Here is a 19,178-nt window from a genome sequence, read left to right as displayed (position 1 = left end):
CAACAGCTTAACTTGGATTTGAGAAAAGTGTTATCATTCTCTCTTGGCAACATTAGCTGGTCCCTGGCTAACTCTGATGGCTCTATATTGAAGACTGCCAAGTCGGCTCTGATGGCTGCTGTTGACGAAGATGTTGATGATCAACCATCAATCTATGTTAATCAGGATCAGCTACCAGTCTTTGACGCTGTTGTGGTTGATGCTATGGCCGAAATTCAGACCCTGAAAGCTCCTCCAACTTTTGGCATGATTGCAAATCAGCTTTTGCAACAGATAGTTAGTATTGCAAATGTATATCACACATGTCGTGTGGATTTTGTTTGTGACACATACCCTGATATCAGCATTAAAGAAGGTGAGAGAAGTCATAGAAGTGTGAAAGGAAGGCAGAAGGTTGCTGTGTTTAGTCCGAACTTGTGAGTTTTTAGCAGATGGCTCAAACAAGACTGCTTTAGTGAAATTTTTAAAGGATACATGGAGGAAGCCAACTGTGAAGCAGACATTAGATCTTGTAACAGCTTTTTCTCAATAATGCCACATGATCAGCTATGACCTTGATGGATCAATCACTATAAACCAAATAGAGAGTTTGACACCAGACCACGAGGAAGCAGATACGCGCATGTTATCACATATCGCAAAGATAATGGAAGACAAACCCAGCTCAAAAGTTCTAGTCAAGTGCCAGGACACAGATGTTTTCCTAAGCTGTCTACCTCTAGTGAATGAGCTGCCATCACAAAAACTTATTTACTGCTGTGGTAAGAAGCAGTTGAGATATGTAAACAGGCTGTCTGTCTACTGTCCTCACATCCGAACGATGCAAAGCACTGCTCGGGCTCCATGCTCTAAGTGGATATGACAGTGTAAGCGCATTCTATTCCAACGGGAAGATAACTTTCTTCAAGCTGCTAAAGAACAATCTTGAATTCAGTAACACACTGAAATCATTAGGAACAAATTTTGAAGTTGATGGTGCAATAAAATAATCTGTTGAGACATTCATACGCAGATTATATGGTGAGGAGACAAATTTCATCAATGAAGCAAGGTATAAGATCTGCTCACCGTCTCGGACATCACAACTAAACCTACCACCCACACTAAGGCTGCCTATCAGGCCGCGATATGGTGAAGAGCCAAGCAAATCATCATCAATGCCCCATCCCCCAGCAACATGGATGGTTTATGGAAGATGGAGAGCTTAAAGCTAGATGGATAACACAACAATCAGCACCTCCTGATGTGCTCGTGGACATATTTTGTCGATGCAAAACTGGGTGCCAGTCTCGTTGCTGTCCGTGCAACAATACAGATCTCAAGTGTTCAGACATGTGCAGAAGCAGCTGCTGTAGCAATAGAAATCAAGAGGATGGAGATGAAAGTAGTGATACAGAAGACTCAGATGACTGTGAATTAGAAGGTTAGCATTTGAGTGGTATTGTAACCAAAGGTGCACTTCATGTTTGATTAGAACACATTAGATTTGTCACACCGTATAAAAGACTGACTAATTGCGATTTCACTTGCATAATAAATTGAACGGTTCAACATAATAAGCATTAATGATGAATATATGTATACTAAAATGTTATATATGCATGGTCTGAGTCTTTAAAAATACTTTTCATTTTGTTTTGCAGATCTGTAATGATGTATGAGTTGCGGAATAACAAGGACAAGCTGTCAAGCTGCCACAATATCAACCAAAATGGGAACACATAATATTATGTAATACAATTCTAATATTATAATAATTGAAGAATAAATTTCTTAATGTTATCAGAACTGATTCCAACTTAGGTGATTGCTAATTATTTAGTATTTATATGCCATTTTCATTATTACATTGTTGGTAGAAGCACATGAAACATTACAGACATTTATTTATATAAAATAATATATTAATTAAATTGCTTAAAAATGAACAATCTGAGAGGTGTAGAAACCAGATATTTGAAATCAGCTAAAAATTCTGATCTAGATGCCACTCTTATCACATAGCCCACCTCCAAAAGGAATAAATCACTTTTTTTGACAGCTTTTTGATGTCCTCCTGCTCTACTAATTTGTAGCAAACGAAGCAGCTTTCAGTGCTGCGTTGTTGCAGAGAAGTACATGTATTAGCAATGGAGAAACGCCTCAACGCTGGAGACATAAGCAATATTACAATGAACATGACATCTAATACATTAGAGGACCAGCAATAAAGACAGACATCATATACTCATCTACAAGCAGCTTAGAAACCTCCTGTGGAAGTAGCCCATGAGGAAAGGGACATCAATTGACATGCCATTAAAAGAAAACCATTAAAAGATTTAAGACCTGTACCAGACATGACCAAGACAATTGGAGTTAGTCATTATTTCCAATTATTATGTACTCTCATGACATACTTCAGACAAGTCCACTCAATTGCTAACCCCTGCAACATGAAGAACAGAACCTGAGTGCCTAAACCCCTTCTTACAGGCTAACAGACACATCTATAAAAGAGAACAGCTCCAACGACTCAGCGTCTGTCTATCTACCAGATCGATCCATCTATCTCTCTTTCTCAAGGACTTGTTGAGGCTCCCTCTGCCTGTAGAGGCGCGTTCCTCTGCCTCTGGAGCCTCCCTCTCTCTTCCCTCTGCCTTTGGAGCCTTTATCTCTTCCCTCTACCTACGGCGCCTCCTTCTCTATCATCAGCTGATCCTCATCTACTTCCCTATCTCAACTACCGAGCCTCTACATATAAGTACTGCCATGACTTTCTTCTGACTACCGAAACTCGCAACCATACGGACTGAACAAGCAAACATGGATGACCGTTCGAGTAAGGGTGTAACCTTTATTGGCTATTTCATATTTCAACCTTTTTGTCATTAATATTATTGTTTAGGATTTTGTTAGTGGTGTATTTTAATTGTTGGACTTATAGAATAAAGAATTAAATTTTACTGGTAAATATTAGTATTGCTTACAATAGCTCAACCCCTTCACTTGTACCTGAACCAGTAATAATCTATTTGGGCCCCACATGACAAAGCAAAAGTACACAAACTGAACATAGTTCGAATAAAATTAAATGACAACACAAATTTAACACTGATGTTGCGTGTGGATTCGGATTAGTTATGCATAACATAATTTCTCTAAATCCACCCATAGCAGTGTCCGGACAGTGTATCTTGATTAATCTACCACCAGTGCAGGTATACATGTTTGTTTGTAGTTTTGTTTTAATGAAACATCTCTTTGTGTTGAATTGAGTTTTGTACCATATAGTGCCACTCACTTTCAACATGAATACAAATAATTTAATTGCAATAATCATGACTAACCATGGTTGATAGAAATTATTTGTTGCTAGTGCTATATTGCAAATATAACACAACTTGGTGTAATTACTTGACAGAAAAAGACTGAAACTGTTGATACTGTATAACTAGATATCATATCTATCGTTGCCAGTGTTAACCGACTCAGCAATGAGATTGTGGGATAGATTTGTTATGTCTGTTCTTGTCAGCGTCGACCGTTTGGAATAGAAATGAGCTGGTTGTGCTTTAGCCATTAAATGTCGTTCATTCGGTTTTGGTTGAGGACATTGAGCATTTTTAATAAAATATTGCCAGATAATTTAGACTGTCTACTTACTCAAATTGATTCAAAATCATAAATCATTCAGAATTTTAACTATTATTTGTCATCGTCACGAAATCTTGGCTAGCATTATTCACCGATTGCCGACTCGCTATCTACAGCACTTTGGCCCGCGCGATCTTGCCGCAGCATTGCGTAGTTTATGTTGGCGTGTTTTTCCAAAGCATGCTGACATTAACGCAAAATTTACCGTAGTTTAGCGACTGAGCTACACCAGCGATTCCAATACGGGTTAGTTCTAAGTTCATTTTCTATTTGTAACAGAAATGAAACAAATTAGGTGATAAAAAATGAATTTTTAATAAATGACGAAAGCTAACGTAATTTGTAAAGCTACACCGCGGCAATTTTGTATCATGTTTGTTATGCAAAGTGCTTCTCAAATGTCGACAAGAATACAATATCAGAAGGTATTGTTATGGATTTGCTAAACTCCGCTATTTCTATTAGCCACATGCATCAAGCTATCCTGGGATTAGCGTAGTAATATGCAAGCCAGCTTTCACGGAAAGCCAATGGAACACTGTATATGAGGATATGTAAGTCAGTGTTGAACAGGATGGGTAAAACTAAGTAACGAAGGAAGATACACTAGTGAGACAGAAGAACAAAGAGCACGAGACACTGTCTACAAGCGACGACGAAACTATATGTGGACATTTGTGGATTATTTGACCATCAACTCATCTCTGCAGCTTTAGCTTGCGCAATAAAGAGCCATACTCATTCACCAGTCATCTTGCTAGCAACAATTATAGTTGTGCATGAGAGCTAATACTCGTTCGGTATAAGACAACTTGTAACCAGAACCCGCTTGCAAGTGAATAGTAAGCACTGACTTCTACAACAGTATCACAGTACTAAGCACAGTCAGCTTGATCCTATTCAAGGTAATAAATTATCTTATGTGGTAAATTGGCTTTTTCGTTTTGTCAAGTTTTAATTTGTATAAATATCTGTTCTGATTATTGATATTGGAGTTTGCATCTATGATTTAGTTAAGCTCGCGGTGTGTGTTACAATATTTTTTAGAACAGTACCTTGATAATAAGCACTTATTGATTTAGTAATTTTTGTTCGCTGGAACAGATTAGGCCTAGATACGAAGGAACTTTGGCGATAACAATATCTAACTACATGTATCACTAAGCCTTTTAATAAAATAAGAAATACAATTTGTTTTATTCTTGAACAGGAAATGTTAAAGCTGAGAAATTTCAAAGCTACAACAGGCTCATCATCACGAATAAAGAGGTATGCAACAACTTCACTATACTTCCGAGGGAGCAACAGATATCAATCTGTAAATATCAAGCATCATAGTCAAACATCAGATGCCTTCCTCTAATGGTCCATATATTACGGAAGTCTTGGAAATGTTTTTGGAGTGTTTGCTCAGATAAGAAGAATGTTCTTAATCAGGTTCGGTAGTCCTGTCAAACAATGATAAGGGGATAGAAAACTTACCTACACACATTGGGAAGAAATTGCTAGAAAGAAACAAACAATTTGTGCTTTGACTTTGTACGGAAGTACAGGTACTACAGACACAACTCGGCCTAATCTATTTGTACATGGTGTAGATGATGATTTTAACATTATTTGAGGAAGTTTTTAGCCTTTGGTAACATGAAAAGCGCTACTACTGGAAAAGAACTGTTTCAAAAAGTTACCCATCTGGCGCAAGTTACTTCCTCGATCCTAAGTCTGTAATTGGTCTATGAACAGATGGAAGGAATGGACGGCCATGAAAGAAACCTGTCATGAAAGGAAATCAGACTGACTTTGCAAGATCAATCTATTTATGTATTTAAATTTCAGTGTTTGTCATTTGTCATCCGGATGTCCAGTTATAGCGATAAAGTTTCAGAAACGAAATAATACTTGGCACTGGTTTGAACCCTGAATCTTTAGTTCTCCAGACAGGTGTGCCATCCACTACACTTGGCATCCAAGTAATGATACTACGGAATCATTTGGCACATATTTATGCAGCGCTTGCGAAATAGCATAACTGACGCGTAACGTCATGATATGCCCTAATGTCACATTGGCTTTACAGCTCTTATTATAAGTTACTAGCAGAATGCCTGCGTTGCACGGGAATTAAAAACAGCTTATAAACAGTGGTAGGTAATGTACATGTAGTTGTCTACTACTTGCTAATTAGCCATTAGCCACATTGCCAATGGCTAATTTGAGCAAGATAGCGTTCGTATTACTAAAATTACCAATAAGAGCCGAGAGAGCAAGCTTTAGTGAAGTTGCACCATAATTTAACGCAGGGTCGTTATGTGTATTTTAACCTAGATAACCTCTCATATCGCCCAAAGAATCTAATGCATCTCGCCAGCTCAATTGGTTAGCTTATCACCTGGTGAAAGTGAAGCTCCGAGATCAAATTTTTTGTGATACAGATTTTTTATTGCTAGATACTAATCACTATAGCTGGACAAACAGAATCACAGATGACACAAACTTTGAGATTTATATATAAGTTACTAGCTTAAGTTACTCAGTCCTTGGGTAATTAATTCATTACTCGTGCAATGCTGGGCATCTAGCTAGTCTATATAAATCTCAGTGTTTGTATGTTGTTCATCTGTCCAGTTATAGCAACAAAGTTTTAGGAAAGAAAAATCCGCTTCACACTGTACTTGAACTCGGAACCTCTAGGTCTGCAGACCGGCAAGTAAACCCAATAAGCCACACGGTCTAATGAGACTTACTACGCATTAAAACTACAGTAAGATCCGGATTAAAATATGCATCACGGCATTGTGTGATGCGTAACACCTTACGATCTGGCTTTTGGCTCACGGCTTCACGGCTCTTATTACAGTAAGTTTAGCAATATACTAGCTTGAAGGTTGACTTGCAACAAAATTCACATTACAGTTATTTGGTATCAAAAGATTCACCATGTTTTACTCTGTTGTTTTGTAGGTGCCAAATATGTGGAAATGCGATTACAAGCTCTTAAAAGCTCAAAAACGAAAAGCCGCCGTAGATTGGAATCTGTTTATTTATTTGACATAGTCATTACAGTTTGGTTATCATCTTGCCAAGTGATGTTCTCAAGTGAATTGTAAGGCCAGTAAAAAGCTCACTATAAAACTTATCGTAGCACTAGTTTATGACAAACACTTCGGGTGTTACCGAAGACCCGTATCAAATATAGATACTCGCTACTTTACAGTTTCGTTTCAGCTTGATCTAATCGTCAAGTCGTAATCTGATCATGTGACCCAAAACTTTGCAAATAATTTCTGCAGCACTTTTTGATTATCACAGGTGACCAACAGGCTCATCATGATTATCAGACAATCATATGTACTCCTTTGAGGTGAGGTTTAAAAATTAAGTGAGTTTTTACGGTAAGTCATAAGATATCAGTGCTAAAAGTGACAGCATTACAATGACGATAAAACAGACGCGTAAGAACAATAGGTTTTATTGAATGCGTGAAGTCTATTTGTGAAAATATTTCGAATAAAGTTGCATGAAAGTGTAAACAGAAACCATCTACCACAGCTACGTCACATTTGAGCCGTTTTGGAAAGAGAATCCAAACTACGGCGGTCTCGTGTGGCTGCGATTAACTGTTTGTTTTTTAGCTTTTAAGAGCTTGTAATCACATTTCCACATATTTCGCACCTACAACACAACAGAGTAAGACATAGTGAATCTTTTGATATCAAATAACTGTAATGTGAGTTTTGTTGCAAATCAACCTTTAAGTTACTCAAATTAGCCAATTTGCTAATTTTGCCATTGGCGAATTAGTAAGGTTGGCCAATGCCAACTATATAACCTGCCACTGTTTATAGGCTGTTTTTTTATTATCCGTGTAATGCCCGGCATTCACCTAGTTATAGACTGCCACTGAAAGCATGAATGATAAAGAACCTGCTGAAGAGCCAAAACATATCAGTGCATTGCTCACCACGAAAGCTTATTTAGTGCCAGGAATTTGAAACCATTATATGATGTTATAACAAACGTAGTTTTGATTGTCAACTTTATCCTCTCTGATGGTTTTGACCACAGACAGTTGACTAGGTTTTGCAGCAATGCCATGACTTTTTTAAATTTTAGACTGCGATTTGGGATTTGCTGGAGGAAATGAACACATTCTTACAAAGCAAAGATTTTATTCGCTAAGAATTGAAAAATGTTGAGTGGCTCAACAATCCTATTTTCCTTTGGACATAACAAACCATCCTTGTAAGTTGAATATACAGCTACAAGGCAAAGGGCATTTGATACATTAAATGTGTATGTCAAGGCCTCTAAGGCCAAGTTGGAGCTTTTAGAACACAGCTCATAATGGAGAGTCGACTCATTTCCCAGAGTTCAAAAGCTGAGCTGTACATCTCATCCCAAGCAACGACATTTACTCTGATGTACTGATTCAAGGGTATAAAGCAAAATAATAAAAAAGTCTTCAGATAATCCTTTGTTTTAATTTTAATTATAGACAAGTTAAATGATAATGGCAGCTATCATTTAGCTTATGCGATATAATAGTAATATTAAAACATTCAACTTCATGATAGTGTTAATTGGTTTCTATTCTTCAAGATGTGACAACATCATTTGCATTCTTATTGATGATGACGTCAAATAGAGTTATAGACTCAGTTAATACTACGGTTGGTGATGTTGTCTTTTAATGGTAACGAATTGAGGAGTAGACATTCATGTAATCTTCAATAAGAAGTAAAATACATGAAAACCTACATTAAGAAATAAAGCTAATAGTGGCAACCAAATGGAGTTAACAGGATTGATTAGGCTATAGCAGCGCAAGCATCACCAAGAAATATTTTAACACGGACAATAAAGCAATGATCATAAATAATGGTTTGATGGAGAAATAGAGTAATCTATATATATAGATCTGTGATTGTCTGTTGCTTGTGCTTTCATTTATAGCCATAAAGTTTTAGGAATGGAAAAAAACTTGCGCTAGAATTGAATTTGGAAACCCCTGGTCTACGGACAAGCATGCTATCTTCTAATGCGATTTAAGGCTGTAGAATAATTGATGAGGCGCGATGAGAGTTCGAAATTTATAGAGTTTATTCACAGCCAAAATTGAAGATTTTGGAAAAAGTGGGCGGGTGTGTTCTAATTTAGGTTTTTATGTAAAATCCTAAGAACTCGTTTTTGTATAAGTTGGAGTTTAAGTATTTACCTCGGGTGTTACCCCAAGCCTCAATACAGTAACTGAATCTAGAATGAATAAATGCGTTGTAAATAAGAACCAGAATTTTGTTAGGTAAATAACTTGAGCATTTATATAGGAGTCCTAACAAAGGTCTAACACTATTAAAAAGTTGGTCTATGTGATCCTTCCATGATAAATTTGTATCAATGTGAACACCAAGAAATTTTACACTTTCGACTTGGTTTAAAATTTTATCATGCAAAGTTAAAGCGGTCCTAGGGAATTTGTATTTATTTTGATGGTTTTTTAATATCATAAAGTTTGTTTTGTCTACATTTAATGTTAGTTTATTCATGGTACACCATTTTTGGGTTTCATTCAGTTCATAATTTACTGCAGACGTTTGCTCATCCAAGTCTTCGGATTCTAAAAACAAGTTTGTATCATCAGCATACAAGATGGGAGTAAAAACTGTTAAAATGTTTGGTAAATCGTAAATATAAAATCTAGTTATTACGCTTGTTGACCCTTAATGGCGATTAGTTAAAAACAACGCTTCAGCTAGTACGCTTGAATTAATTTGCTAGAAGAAATATTTTACTAGAAGAGAAATACGTACCCAGACTTGCCCAAAATGCTATAAATATATGTGTATACTAGCGAAATGCCTGGTGTTGCCCAGGTATTAAAAATCAGCCTATAAACAGTGAGAGATAATGTAGTTGCCTGCCACTTGCCATTAGCCTGGCACATTGCCAATGACTAATTTGAGGGAACTAGTAACCTATTGCTAAAGTTACTAATAACAGCCGTGAGAGCAAGCATAAAATGATGTTGCGCTGTTCGCAGAAAAGCGGTATGCGAATTTTCACCCACATAGCGACGTATATCACCCATATATCTCGTGTAGCTTAATTGGTAAAATATTTGCCTGGTGAACAGGAGGTTCCGAGATCAGATCCAGCATGAAATGTTTATTTCATTTTTAAATTTAATAGCTGTAGCTGGACAAAGTGAAACACACAGACACACACAGACACACACACAGAAACTTTGAGATTTTTATATATAGTTATAACATAAACTTGAATAAACTTATAGGACACAAAGAAACAACACCTTCATTCAAAAGTTAGAATGGTAAATATTGTATATGTTGATTAAAAGAGATTTTCTGTGCAGAAGCTTTGTTATTATTACCCATACAATGCCGGGCGTTCACTAGTCTCCCATATTTCGGGAAGGTTACGTTCCAGACCCACCCGCGAAATAGAAACTAGATTTTACAATAGAAACATACTCATATAATGCATTATATGCAGTTTAGGCTTATATAGTTTACATGTATAATTAATTACATTTACATTTTATAATTACACTAGCTGCATTACCCGTGTTCGGGAACAGATTTACGTAAAGCAATAGTTTTATTGAGAGTTGTCTTTCGAACTGTAAAACAACTCCAAATATGCAATCTACTGAAATTTTGTGCTGATCTGACTGCATACACATATGCAGTTGTACATGTCAATAATGTTGGAGAGACCAATGGAAATATACATTGTGCTTTACAGCTAGTCTACAATGCATCAGTCTCGAACCACTCAAATCGCAATTGTCCTAATTTTGTACACAGAACTGATAATGAAATTGACATTGCTAGGCAAACTGAAGTTCTTCAAACTGGCAGTATTGTAAAGTTTTACATATTTTAAATTACATATTTTAAGAAATTCTAGAAAATATTTTCCTATTGCACTGCTTAGCTATCACCAGCATTTATTGAATTGAGACTTCTACATGCTTGAAACACTAATCATGACTCACCAGTTCTTCGTCTATAGCCTGTGTTTTGACTTGGTATATACAAACTGTGCAGCAGTAATGTGGTCGTGTTGATAAAATTTATTATCAATAAAATCTACTATATAAACTACATATATGGCCTCTTGCCTTTTCAACGTAAGGCATTACATCTTGAGCATTTTTGGACATTCGTCCCATAAAAAAATTTGGCCCTATACTGTGTTGCAGGACTGTAGTCAAGTGCGAAGTTTTCTGTCCATACACGGCGCCTGGTAGCAGCTGCTGTAGTTAGTGCATCTCACTGTTGTCGCCGTTTCATCTGCTCAAAAAATTCAGCTCGCCGAGCAGCTGTTGTAGCTAGTGCATCATGTTCTTGTCGCCGCTGCATCTGCTTGGAGGTTTCTGCACGTCTGGCCGATGTAGCGGCTGCTCTGAGCCGTTTGACTCGCTGCTGGGTCGGTTCAGTAGTCTCTGCACTTCTAGCCGCTGCAGCATCTATTCTGGCCTGCTCTCGATGTACCTGTGTTTGTTCAGTGGTTTCTGCTCTTCTAGCAGCTGCTACATGTATTCTGTTTCGTTGTACGCATAGCTGTGTTTGCTCTGCAGTTTCTGCACTTCTAGCAGATGCAGTAGCAGTTCCGCTTCGTTGTGGGCGTAGCTGTGTTTGCTCTGCAGTTTCTGCTCATCTAGCTGCTGCTTTGCGAATTCGGTCTCTTTCTCTACGGGAATCAATCTGTTCTTGCGTTTGGGCAGTAGGCTTTTTGGGAGGCATTGCACTGCTTCAAGCATTTCTAAAATTGAATGAGATGGTGTGCTTTTTTTGTAATATACACTGGTCACTTTCTTCTCACCGACGCCTATCGCAACGCTCGGAGTGCCCGGGCAAGTTCTGTAGTAGCTGTAGTTTTGTAGTAGTACTCGTAGCTGGAAAAAAAGTAAAAGTAACCTAGCTGCGGAAGGAAATGAACATGTTTACTATCACAAACAGTGGCAAATCCAACGTTTTCAACCCTTTCACTGAAGTAGACTCATTCATGCGCTTTCTATGGTCAACCGCCGTAAACACATTTTTGCGACTTTCCCAGCAATTGCAAGCAACTGAATTTTATTATTCGTTGATAACATAACCAACGACTTTCATAGTAGTGACATTGTTGTCCAAAGATTTCTCTATAAAATTAGCCTAAAGTTTAATTTTAAGTCTTCGTTTGAGAATTTTCAACTTGAAAACAAAGATTTTTTGTGCGAGTTCATTAAATGCGTCCGAGTTAAAAAACAAATAACTGCTTATGTTGATGACATTATAGCCGATTCAGATTTTTGTGATTACACAGATAATTAAAATGCACAAAGTATAGATACAATGAATTTTTTGTATAGCAGTGCTTATTAACATGTTGTCAAAGTCTACTATATAACCAAAACAAACGTTCTAGATGGAGTTTCAAATTGAAAGAATATCATGAAGCAATATCGGCAAAATGGCTGGCAGTAGGCCGATAGCTAAAATTTGTACATGAACGCAAGTGAAAAGGTTATGTAGTGGAACTGTGGCAATTCATAGGCAATACAACATTGAATAAGACGTAGGCCTACTAACCTTTTCTCTGTAGAAATTTAGTAGGTAAAACGCAGTAGCAGTACCCGTGCAAGTTCTGTTGTAGCTGTAGTACTCGTAGCTGGAAAATAAGTAAAAGTAAGTCAGCTGCGGAAGGAAATGAACATTTTTACTATCACAAACAGCGGCAAATCCAACGTTTTTAACCCTTTCACTGAAGTAGACTCATTCATGCGTTTTCTATGGTCGACCGCGTAGACACATTTTTGCGATTTTACCAGCAATTGCTAGTAACTGAATTTTATTATTCGTTGATAACATAACCAACGATCTTTAGGACTTTTATGGTAGTGACAGTGTTGTCCTAAGATTTCTCAATAAAATTAGCCTAAAATTTAATTTTAAATCTTTGTTTGAGAATTTCCAACTTAAAAACGAAGATTTTTTGTGCGAGTTCATTAAATGCGTTCGAGTTAAAAAACAAATAACTACTTATGTTGTTGATATTATAGCCAATTCAGATTTTTGTGAATACACAGATAATTAAAATGCACAAAGTATAGATACAACAAATTTTTTGTATAGCAGTGCTTGTTAACATGTTGGCAAAATGAAATATATAACCAAAACAACGTTATAGATAGAGTTTGAAATTGAAAAAATATTGTATACATATTAAGCAATATCGGCAAAATGGCTGGCAGTAGGCCGATAGCTAAATTTGTACACGGACGCAAGTGAAAGGGTTATGTAGTGGAAGTGTGGCAATTCATAGACAATACAACATTGATTAAGAAATACTTACCTTTTTTTGGAGAAATTTAGTAGGTAAGAACTGCGTTTTCCAGTGACCGCAAGAAACCAACGTTGCGTGACCTTCTTGGTACACGTTGGCAGTAAATATTAATCGCATGTAAATTACTATTCATTAATTTATTATATTTGATGATTAGTACATTTGTATAGCTGTATAGGCCGCCGAACTCAGGACAGTGCTTTTTAACACGGCAGCAATTTTGCTGTTTTAAACGCACCAGTGTCGTTGGGCGCCGTAAAGAGGCGCGCTAACCAGATATGATGTGTTTTGTGTAAAAACGATGAATAGGTTATGTATAGAGGCGTGTACTAACCGGATATTCCCGTTAATGCGCCCTAGATACCTAGTAGTGGCTAATAGTCGGAAAAGTACGGTACTCTATAAGGCGGACACTCAATCACACACGCACGCAGACAGACAACGATTGCCGTTTATATAGTAGATATTGGATGGGAGGATTTTTATTATGTCAATTCAGCCTATCGATGGTGTAAGTATGGCAGACAGTTTTTACTTCTACTTCTTTGATTTACAGTCATCTCAACAACCTACTAGTGATTGGTTTAACAGAGAGGTTTGAACTGCTGGATCCATCTATGCTCAGGCCTGGCAGGTATTTACTTTGGACTATGTTTAGCCCTATGCATTATAGTAGTGTAGTGCGCTATGCATTATAGTAGTGTAGTGCTATGCATTATAGTAGTATAGTGTGCTATGCATTATAGTAGTGCAGTGCACTATGTATTATAGTAGTGTAGTGTGCTATGCATTATAGTAGTGTAGTGTGCTATGCATTATAGTAGTGTGCTATGCATTATAGTAGTGTAGTGTGCTATGCATTATAGTAGTGTAATGTGCTATGTATTATAGTAGTGTAATGTGCTATGTATTATAGTAGTGTAGTGTGCTATGCATTATAGTAGTGTAGTGTGCTATGCATTATAGTAGTGTAGTGTGCTATGCATTATAGTAGTGTAATGTGCTATGCATTATAGTGGTGTAGTGTGCTATGCATTATAGTAGTGTAATGTGCTATGCATTATAGTAGTGTAATGTGCTATGTATTATAGTAGTGTAGTGTGCTATGCATTATAGTAGTGTAGTGTGCTATGCATTATAGTAGTGCATTGTGCTATGCATTATAGTAGTGCAGTGTGCTATGCAGTATAGTAGTGCAGTGTGCTATGCATTATAGTAGTGCAGTGTGCTATGCATTATAGTAGTGCAGTGTGCTATGCATTATAGTAGTGCAGTGTGCTATGCATTATAGTAGTGCAGTGTGCTATGCAGTATAGTAGTGCAGTGTGCTATGCATTATAGTAGTGCAATGTGCTATGCATTATAGTAGTGTAGTGTGCTATGCATTATAGTAGTGCAGTGTGCTATGCATTATAGTAGTGCAGTGTGCTATGCATTATAGTAGTGCAGTGTGCTATGCATTATAGTAGTGCAGTGTGCTATGCATTATAGTAGTGCAGTGTGCTATGCAGTATACAGTGAACCCACGGGTTACGGTGTCCTTGTCTTACAGTTTTTCTGGCCATTCGTTACGGCATTTTTTTCACTATTTTCCCTCCAAGCTGAAAACAGGTAATAAAAAAATTAAAACAGTGATAAAATAAAGTTGAGTTTAATAAAATATTAAAACTTGTTTTCAAGTGTGTGTTTAATAAACTAAATTCATTTAAATTCAAAGTCAGATTCAAATTAGATTCAGAGTTTACGTTATGACGTTACATTACGTAGCGTCATAAAAGTCTAGGGTACCGAACGAACGCGTTGCTGTCCAAGTCTCTCTCTCACACCATGGTTGGCCACTACGTCGGTCTCGAAGGTGAGAACTCCATACAGTGCTGTACATAGTAATGTTGCATTTTATTACAGATAACCACTAAATAGATAACTATATTTACTAAGTTTACTATACAAATTTTGTTACTAATTTTTAATATCTACCGTACGTATATAAAATTTTGACGGTTTTACTGGGGGTTTGCATTAAATAATTATTACCGGTTCCTATGCCCCTCCATACGAAATTTTCGCTTTACGATCCCAACACCAGAAAGAATTAATTATAGATGGCGGTGGTCCACTGTAGTGGTATATTTACTGGTATACGTGTACTTGTAAAGAGAAACACTAGCAAATGTGTACCTTGGGTAAAGGTTTTTAATATAGGATATAAAAATGGTTAGGTTATAATACATTGCTTATCACAACGTGCCCGGGTAGGCAGTATGTTGAAAAACCCTATGAGGCACGTTGAAGCGTTATTGATTTTCATAGTGAATTTTAGTTTTAGAATTGTGTTTTCTTGAATTCATCTTCAGCCAAACAATTCAAATTTCCACTAATTATCTGAGCAAGAAAAACTTGAAAAGTGTTGGCTATAAACTTCAACACACTGTGTACAACAATCATGACAAACAAACTTCCACAGTAAAACAATACATATACCCTACAGGATGAATTTATTTGCGGAGTTAAATTTCGCGAAAATTGCCATTTCATGCATATTTGCGGATTAATTTATTCGCGGCTAAACACTGTCACTCTCTATGAAGAGTTAACCCTACGCATGCGCACATTGCGTGTTTCGGTTTCTATTTAGCTTACAACTACGAGTCGATCCGTGCTAAGCTATAAATTTTTTGCTGCGTTCAGAGGTTTTCACAAATATTCATCGATTTGGAGGCCTTTGATGAACCAACAACTTGTGGTAAGTAATGAGTTTTCTTCAAAACCATTTACTAATATAGTTGAATTTTACTTAAGTTTTTCGGTAAAACGCAATATTTATTTTTTCCATCCCCACCGCTTCGTTATTTGTTTTAGTGTGAGAGAGAGATTTTTCATCATACACGGAGGCACAATGACTGCAAGGGTGGTAGATGTCATTCTTAGAAGATTGCCAATCATTTAGGGAGGTCTTGAAATTGAGGTAGAAGTGACCGCAGCTGCTAGCGAGAAGAATATATCTGTTTTAAAAAATGAACAAAAACGCCTTTACGAGCACAAATCTTTGGCCAACCGGCAGAACTTTGCAATAGTAAGCCATGAGGAGAGTTCTGATGATAACTTCCTTGCCAGCCATGTAGTAGCGAGAGAATCGCCTTTAACATCTACCCAAGACAGTGACAGCGATATAGAGCTGCTATTACCAAAATAACTAGTCAGAGAGCACCATTATACGCTAGTATTCACTTATCAAGAGTACCAGTTTAATTTTATTGCTAGACAACCGCCATATGGACTAAACTGTTTATATTTACTCCATTCATCGTTTGTAAAATATTATTTGTATTTGAAATATTTTATTTGTACACTCAAGTTTGTAATAAATTATAATATATCTATACATAAAATGAAATATATAATATAATCATGTTTGCTGCAGCGATATCAAGAAGTTGTTGTTGATGAAGGGGTTTAGGCTGACTGGTTGCTTCTCTGCCAATATTTCTGCCTTGATGAATATTACTACTTGTCTCTAGTTTTCGTAATTGGAGTAGGTTATAGTTCATTCTCAATCTGCAGTAAACACAAAAAAGAAAAAATATTAACAAGTGTTAAGTACAAACACAATAGCTGTAGTATTTAATGAAAGCGATCAGTTTTTAAACAAAAGAATTAACTAACGCAGTTAATTATGGAAAAACGTATCTGCACTGCAAATCAAATACATACCATAATGTCCAGATCAGAATCATTATCGTCCTCAACTACTATTATAGATTATTGGAGTTAAAATTATTAGTATTAGAGATTGATGGAGTTGATTTCAATGTCAAAAGACTGTAGAAGAGATTTTTGTGATGACGAAGCCTTGCCGAATAACTTGTGAGAACCTTGAATAATTTTGTAAAGAAGTTTGATGCAATAGCAATAAAACTCAAAGCCCCGGCGAAGATTTTAAAGAAGTTTTGGAACTCGGCTACGTTTAGTACTTCTGCCCAGCGGCTATTTTTGCGATGACGCCATTCTGCATATCTTTTGACAACCTTGAATAATTTTGTAAAGAAATGTGATGCATTGGCAATGGGGTTAACTCAAAGCCCCAGCAATGATTTTAAAAAGGTTTTGGAACTCAACTACGTTTAGTATTTATGCCTAGCGGCTAGTTTTTAATTTTGAGGCAGTAGTTATTCTCCCTTGTGATTAAAAATAGAACTAATTTTTCGCGGAATTTAATAATTCGGGGAATTGACTGTTCGCGAAATCGCGAATTTTTATAACCATCGAATATTTTCATCCTGTAGGGTATACATTTTGATCTAAAGATCATATTTTCATTCCATACGTTAGCATTCACAGCCATGATATCAATATTGTCTAGAAATTTAATGGCTCATCGTCAAAATCTCTTTTAGCAATGTCATCGAGGTTTGTATCAAACCTTGCACGCTACTCGAGCTGTTCCTCCTTCACCCCTAAGTTGAGGTAGTACCTGATCAATATTGGATCTATCAACAGTGTCATTGTCCTCACTATCTGGGAGTATGAACCCATCTTCTCTTGAAGCTTACATTAATAATATCATCATAGACAGTTCTTTACACACGCAACATAGCAGAGATGACGGTTTTTTTCATATCTGACCACAACAAAGGCGCCTGCTTCAACTTCCTGACATCGCTTTCACCTTCTAGATCAGCTTCATCAGGGATTCAGAGTTTGATAGAAGTTCAGGTTCTTCCTCGGCCTTTGTTTCTGATTCGACTTCAACAAGTTTGCGTTTGTTCTTTTTTGTTTTTTTTCGTGCTGCAGCCTCACTTTCAATTTGCTGTTTGATTGGTGTTGCTGTTAAGACTGTTAACTTGGAGCGTTTTTTTCCCTTTTATGTCTGCTGGTGAGGAGGAGCTTAAGGGTAAGCATTGATGTCACAGGGAGAGATATGTTTTTTCAGTACGTTCAACAGAGGTCATGGTTGGAGTTGTAACTTCATATTGCCAATCTCTTCTGATGAGAGTCATTGGAAGGGAGAGTAATCATCGGCTGCAGATGTGAATGGTTTCTCATTGTTGCCAACTGATGGTCTATCAGTTACATAAGCGGGTAGAAAGTCAGCATCCTCAAATATACCAGCATCTATAGGGTAGATACCTGTTTTTCGATAGCCAGCTATGATGTTTTCTGGTGTTACAGCTTTAATCATAGCCTTGGTGGCGAGCTCACTCACGTCATAGAGGCCAATGGTCCTCCTTGGGTTGGTGACCTGCCAGTCATTACTAGCTGTACTATAGCGTGTGTTGAGAGAACCATATATTGAGACATCCAGGGGCTGTAGCTTATTAGTAGTATGTGGGGCAAATGTGATCAGTATCATCCCACAATCCTTGGCTCATTGATAGCTTTAACAGTTAGGTGACTTTGGTGATTGCCAAGAAGGAGCACATGATCAGCTGGAGTTGGTTTTGTATGTAATTTATTTTATGTATGAAATTATGTTCAGTCATCCAGCCCTACATCCTAAGGCACGCATACACCCTAGTGCAGGGATGGCCAAATGATTTTGGCCATGATCCATTACAGCCAAATCTGACACATTAAAGATCTACAACGAGCTGAAGATGTGCACTTTTATTTTTTACCATACATAAACATACAATTACTTATGCACATCTTAAAACAAGGCCTCAACTACAATTTGAAAATTTTTTGCTTATATAAATAATTTGATTATAAATCCGTGAATGAATGCACTGTAATAAATATGTCTGATATCAGTAAGATGATGAGTGGGGCTTTAAACTTCACAATACGATCAAAATGCGGTTTTTTGCTACTTCTAGCGACTCTTAAAGTTCATGAAGATGAGTATTTGTGAGACGTGTCCTATGATTGCTTTTTACAAAATTCATTGCTGAAAACAATGAATTTACAAAAATTCTAAGAAAAATTCTATGAAAAACCTTTTAAACCAAACTTTAAAAAAAATACTTGCAAAAAATTTTTTGACAGGCAACTTGAAAGATCCACAAAAACTACAAAGATTTGGATCTAGATCTGCCATTTGGCCATAGCTGCTCTAGTGTACACATACACCCTAAAGTATGCATTCACATTAGGGTACGCATGCATCCTAGGGCGCACATGCACCCTAGTGTACACATTCATCCTAGGGCACACCTACACCTTAGTGTACACATACGCCCTAAAGAACGCATACA

At 36.9% G+C, this 19,178-nt stretch overlaps 1 protein-coding gene across 2 annotated transcripts in view; it reads left to right on the top strand.

The window, feature by feature from the left end:
* Window positions 1–19,178, top strand: part of LOC137399782 (uncharacterized) — a 67,627-nt gene that overhangs the window by 35,130 nt on the left and 13,319 nt on the right. For both annotated transcript variants that reach the window (XM_068086008.1, XM_068086007.1), the window contains exon 10: window positions 13,541–13,618. In XM_068086008.1, the coding sequence (XP_067942109.1) occupies window positions 13,541–13,618 (78 nt within the window). The remainder of the gene's footprint in view (window positions 1–13,540; window positions 13,619–19,178) is intronic.

Source organism: Watersipora subatra, chromosome 7 (assembly GCF_963576615.1).
Source record: "Watersipora subatra chromosome 7, tzWatSuba1.1, whole genome shotgun sequence".
Classification (NCBI taxonomy): Eukaryota; Metazoa; Bryozoa; class Gymnolaemata; order Cheilostomatida; family Watersiporidae; genus Watersipora; species Watersipora subatra.
The sequence above is the reverse complement of the archived record's forward strand: the minus strand, read 5'-3'. Positions and strand labels throughout refer to the sequence as shown.